The sequence below is a fragment of the Pseudopodoces humilis genome, chromosome 22, assembly GCF_049639895.1.
Source record: "Pseudopodoces humilis isolate 2021_Gansu_Grassland_sample_001 chromosome 22, ASM4963989v1, whole genome shotgun sequence".
Taxonomy (NCBI): domain Eukaryota; kingdom Metazoa; phylum Chordata; class Aves; order Passeriformes; family Paridae; genus Pseudopodoces; species Pseudopodoces humilis.
The window spans coordinates 6,344,128-6,350,127 of NC_142221.1; the positions used below are offsets into that span (position 1 = coordinate 6,344,128).

A 6,000-nucleotide genomic window follows, 5' to 3' on the forward strand; every position below is an offset into this window, starting at 1 on the left:
ATGACCTAACACTTCCTCATCAATTAAACCACGGCACTGAGTGCCACGTCCAGGCTTCTTGTAAATATGTCCAGGGATGGTGACTCCAGCACCTCCCTGGGTGGACGATTCCAGTTCCCAATTGTTGGTGCCTACTGGCCTTGAAGGGTGGTTTAGAGTTAGCTCTGTAACCACCCTGAGTCCAGACCCTGGCAAGCTGGAAAAACCCCAATCTGTTTGTAGTGTATTTAATGTAGAATGAGAGAAAATGGTTCTGAAGTTGCTCCTTCAGTGGTTATCTGGAGGTTGGTCTTCATGGTGGATGTCCATGCATGGCAACATCACCAGTGTGTGTATTAGGTGAAAGAACCCAGAGTTTAGGGAAGTATTTGGGCACCAGTTTGTGCCTGTCATGGACAGAGATTCAATTCAGATCTTCCCTCAGGAGCTAGTGTGGTCTTCCCTTCTGTGCTGCTCTCTGGGTGTGTAATCACAGAGTCCTTCCCTGCTCAAGGAGAGGATCAGTACAACAGAGTTGGATGCTCATTAGCTGTAACAGGGCTGGAAATGGCACTTTTATACCAGCTCATCCATTACCTCCCCCTACACAGCTCTGGCTTTGTGCAAGGATCCACATGACCTTTCTCCATTAAAATCCATATGTATGGCTTTGCTAGGGTACTTGCAGTTTTCACCATTCAGTTTTATTTAAATGGTGGTGTGGTAGTTTCTGATGTGGGGAAGGCCTGTCTGCTTTCAAGGGGGCTGGGACTTGCTCCTTGAGCTTTCCTCTCTCCCTGACACTTATGTTTTCCCTTTTTTATTAAGCAATTAAAAAGATGTCCAGCTTCTTTCCAGTTCCTTAAAAGAAAAATTGTCTAAAAACTGACATGCTGAGGTTACTGAGCATTAACTTGTTTTGGTTAAGATTTTCATAAGTCACCAGTGCATTTGACTGGCTTCTGGAGTGAAATCATCATCCAGGCTGTGTTTCAGTGGTTGCAGGTGAAATGAGACAGCAGGTTCCATGCAGCCAGGGCAAAGCTCATGTATCCACAGGGGCCATCCAGAGTCTCAAGCCTGACCAGGATTCTGGTGCTTCCAAAGCAGGTAGAGAGGATATTTAAAGGACCAAAGCGAGTGTTTCCAGCCCCAGAGCAGGCAGTGCTCCTGCTGCCGTGGGGAGGCACGGCAGGGGCTCGGTGCTGGTGCAGAGGGGCTGTGCCACCCAGCCAAGCACCGCAGCCTCCCCGGGAACAGGCGCGTGGCCTCCTGCCAGAGCTCCTCCACTGCAGGAGGCAGCAGCAGCTCCGCAGAGCCGGCGCTTCAATCAAGCAGCTGGATCTGAGGCTCCCGGCAAAGCTGCCAAAGCAGCCCATTGAGTGAGCAGCTGCTGCTCTCAAGGAGCTGCTCTGGGACATCTGGAGAGCTGGCACAGCCCTGGGAGCGGAACAGGCAGCGCCGTGTCACGGCCCGGAAGTGGCGCCGGGGCCAGAGCCCGGCACTTCACCGTGACGTTCTGGGAGCGCCAGGAAATGTCTTCACCCGAGGCCTCTGTGCCAGCCCGGAGCTGATGCTGACTCACAAATAAAGCCCAGAAAAGTGCTGTTTCCTTGCTGGTGAATCAGCCATTGTCTCAGTTCTGTTTTTTCCCTACTTATAGCTGCTGGCAGGGTTTGCCAGGGATTGAGTGTTGGTGAAGGAATTTGGAAAGGATGACCGAATTCCTCATGCCCTTTTCCCAAAGCCAAACGTTTTCCAGGAACCTCTTGCTCTTGTCACGTTGCTTCCTATTGCAAAATTTTGCCTGTCATGCCATAGAGAAATGCTTTCTGGCATTCAGCACTCATCCTGAGTGTCCTTATCAGCCTAAGGCAGGAGCTGTAGAGAGCAGAGGAGCTGCTGCAGGGAGTGAACTGGGCAGGAACCTCAGTTAGGTGTGTGATGCCCCTTCCAGAATAATTTTTTTCTCAGTTGCCTGAACTGGGAACATGACAGCCCAAAGTTAACTTGTGGGAGTTCCCCTGAGGGCCCGTGGCAGGACATGTGCTGAATATTTCCAGCTTCTGTTGCCATTGGAGATGTGACTTAGTGCAAAATTAGTCCTTCGGAAGTGATTCTCCTCCTCAATCATAATTAGTAGATGTTCAGGAAAGCTGGAAGCTGGATCCATACAGCATGGCACCATCAGCTGTAATTGCTGCAGCTGTAGATGGATTTAAAATGAAGTTGCTTTTCTGTTGGCAGGAAGAGAGTGGGAAAGAGGATGCAGAGAGTCCTGTGGAGCAATAGGTGCAGAGAACATTCTGACTGATTGAGGCTTCAGCTTGTGGAGTGTTCCTGTTGCCTGGACTTGAGAATCTAAAATAGATCAGGTTATTCATGTGAGGAAATGCTTTGTTAGCTACATTTGTGAGCTTAATACTACAGATTTATGGTGCTCTCTGGGGCCTGTAGCTCAGCAGGTTTGATGCAGGCGTAATGAATTCACATCCCACTTCTGAGAACTCAGGGTTAACCTGACTCCTGAACTGAGGAGGGAGTTATCCCATGGCTGCTGGAAGCAAGGCAGGTTCTTGGCTATTTAGTGCCAAGGAAAAGACAGAGTATAGTCTGGTAGTTCCCATGTTCTGATCCTTCCTGTGTGCACCTATGCCAGCAGCTGAAACCGAACCAGGATCCCAACTGGCCTCTGCTGTGTTCAAAAGCTTCTGAAGAACATCCACGGTCTTCTTTTGTTGTGTTTTGGTGACCTGCTTCTGGCTGTGTAGGCTGGGGGTTTCTGTATGGTTTGTGTACAACTTCATTTGAAAGCAGAACTGAGGTTATTTTGCCCCTTTACCTAAAGTGGTGCAAACACTGAACCTGCTACAAAATGCCAAGTACTTGTGGTTCATTTTTTTCAGTTTTGATCTTCTTGTTTGTACAAGTAGGACAAAAAAAATAATAGTGTGAACAAAATCCTACATCTGGTGCAGTGGTTGTGAAGGGTTTAAGCTCCTGGAGTTGCTGTGTCTGAATGTGCAGCCCACACAGACACCAAGGGACACGGTGGTTCAGAGTCTGAACTTGCTGAGCTTGGTAAAGCCCTATTTTCCTGGTCTGAACAGGAGCTGGACTGGGACTCGCTGTCATCATGACCTCCTGTGTTGAACCCTGAATCCTGATTACTGCACCTGTCTCTCAGCACTGGGCTTTCCGAGGAGTCCTGTAATCCATGGGCACTTAGCACACAGAATTATATTAAAAAACCCCAAACACAACCCTGGACAGATATATTCTAAATAGCTTTGAAAAAATACCTGTTTAGCAGTGTAGCCTTGTCATAATACCTGTGATAGAAATGTCAGATCTCTTATGTTTGTGTTTGATTTTCAGCTCAGCAGATTTTTTTATTGATTGTTTTTTAAAATTTATTTTGTAGAAACCACTCTTAGCCCAGAACCAACGGAGTTTACAACTTCTGCTCCAAATACCACCAAGGCCACATCCTTTTCCACAGCAGTGCTAAACAGTACTTTGTCACCAACAACTCTACAGACAATATTTCCAATAAGCTCCTCTGACAACAGCACCTCTGCTTTCGCAGACGTTTCGTGGACTCAGTTTAACATCATTATTTTGACAGTGATCATCATTGTTGTGGTTCTACTAATGGGCTTTGTGGGTGCTGTCTACATGTACCGTGAGTATCAGAACAGAAAACTTAATGCTCCCTTTTGGACCATTGAACTCAAAGAGGACAACATCAGTTTCAGCAGCTACCATGACAGCATTCCCAACGCTGACGTGTCGGGGCTGCTGGAAGATGATGGGAATGAGGTGGCCCCGAATGGACAGCTCACGCTGACGACTCCCATGCATAATTATAAAGCTTAGAAGTCATCCAGCTATTCCAAAGTTTGCTTCTCAAAAAGTTACAGGGCTTGTGGAAGGGGTGTCAGGATCTGTGCCAAGGCCCCACGCAGAGGAATTTGCTGCTCAGATACTCTCTGGTGCCAGGTATGCTGTAGCTTGCAGGTGGACAGAGGACAGTGTAGTACATCTGAATTGCAGGTAGTGTGGTGAAATGCATTCAGTGTCCTGTTCTCCATAAAGATCCATAGAATTCACTGTTGTTCTAAACTGGATTATGCTGAATTTAAACATTTTTTTATGAAGAGGTGGTGGGGTGGAGAGAGCAGAACCCGATGAGGAATCAGAAGCTACTTGGTTTCCAGCCAACCCAACACTTGTGTCTTCATCCTTTAGTTTGAGAAGTAGCTCATGAATTAACAGTGGAATTTCAGGAAACAGATCTTTGGAAAGGCATCATCTTCGTTCCTGATAGAAACTTGTTTGAAAAGGAGAACAAAAAAAAAAGGGAAGTAATTGTTCACTGTACTACCGAAAGGCAAGTAGGAGGAGTGAGTTGTACACTTAAAAAAATCACCATTATCTGTTCCCACTAAGCAAGGAAATGGGAAAAAAATCTTAAGAACGTTTGAGTTAGGGAAGAGACTAAGCTTTTCCCTTTCTGAGTATTTATACAGGGTGATGATGCTATTAAGACATAGCAATCCATTTTTTTCTAGAAGGAGTTAATGAACTTGTATAGTTTCTGTGCAAGGGAAGACGACAAGACATCTCAGGGTTGCCATGTAAAAATAAAAGCCAGGCTTAATACCCTACCCTGATAGAAATGGTGTGTTCTGTATATAAAATGTAATATATCTTCTTGGAATTGTATTTGTAATTATTTGTAAAAAAGACAAGCAACCAACTGACCAACCAAAAAATCCCCAACCACAAAACCACCAGCCCCTCCCCAACCTCCCCCACTCCCCAGGTCATGTTTTATCCTCTAGGTTTTAACTGTACAGCGGTTAGTGACATTGTTTAAAAAAGAAAAAAACATGAGGATTGTTTAAAATACTGTAAATGAGATGGCAATATTGTTGGAGCTGGGCCTCTGGCAAACATCAACTGCTTAAAGCTTTTCTTCCACTGTCATTGAATAACTTCTTTTTTAGAGAAAATGTGAGTGCTCCCTACTTGTATCTGTCAAATTTTGCCATTCCTTCAAATACAGAGTGAATACCAGTGTTGCCATGACTAGGGCTGAGTAGGTGTCCAGAAATTGGATGCACCAATGGATTCCTTGCTTTTAAGCCTCTAGACAAAATGCAAATACACTGTCACAAACATGCTGAGAGCCTGGGCTCAATGGCTGAGGTTCTCCCAGGTGGGAGCACCAGGTGGGTGCTCAAGGTGTGGAGGGATCCCACTGCCATCTCTGCTGAGCTGGAGGGCTGAGCTCAGTCCCCTGGCCTCCTGAGGGACAAGAGCAAAGGTCTCCTGGATTTGGGTGGAAACAGCTTTGGGATGAAGAGCTCGTGGGACCCGATCTGCACTTTGAGGCTCAGAAGGTAAAAGTGCACAGATGCTTTCAGAATTTAAAGTAGCACAAGGTGGTGGTGGTGAATCAGCTGTCCAAAAAGCACTACAGGGAGCAGGTTTTACAGATTCCCCTGGTTTTGGTGGGAGGCTGGGCAGCACTGCACAGGGAGGTCACACCACGGAGCTCCTGGGCAGGGGCTGTGCTCCCTGTGCCACCTGTCCCACCCTGGAAATCAAACTACTGCATGGAAACAGGGCAAGAAACAGATATTTCCCCTCACTCTTGCCCAGCCTCAGAGGTGCAGCTGTGTTGCTGTGTGTGGTGGGGCAATGGTGATCCAGGAGCTGGTGGAAGCATCCTCTGAGCCAGGAAAAAGTGAATATTTCTTCAGATGAGAAATGGTAGAGAGAACATGTTGGTTATTTATTTGTTTTTTGATGCTGTGAGGAGGTTTCTTGTATCTTTGGAAACTTGGGAGGGGGAGAAGTAGGTGATTCAAACACATGCTCAAAGATGCCATTTCTGCCTCAAGAACTTGCTACCTGATTTAAAGATGAGTCATGGCAAGTCAGAATGAAAATCATTGAGGATGACCTAGGGGAAATGGTGAGGGCAGAATTGGAATTGCATATAGGCCCAAG

General features: G+C 46.5%; 1 protein-coding gene across 1 annotated transcript in view; it reads left to right on the forward strand.

The window, feature by feature from the left end:
• MEGF9 (multiple EGF like domains 9) overlaps positions 1-4,696 on the forward strand; it is a 44,576-nt gene extending 39,880 nt beyond the window's left edge. The window contains exon 6 of the mRNA XM_088065957.1: positions 3,404-4,696. Coding sequence (XP_087922083.1) covers positions 3,404-3,858 — 455 coding nt within the window. The 3' untranslated portion in view covers positions 3,859-4,696. The remainder of the gene's footprint in view (positions 1-3,403) is intronic.
• Positions 4,697-6,000: the final 1,304 nt, after the last annotated feature.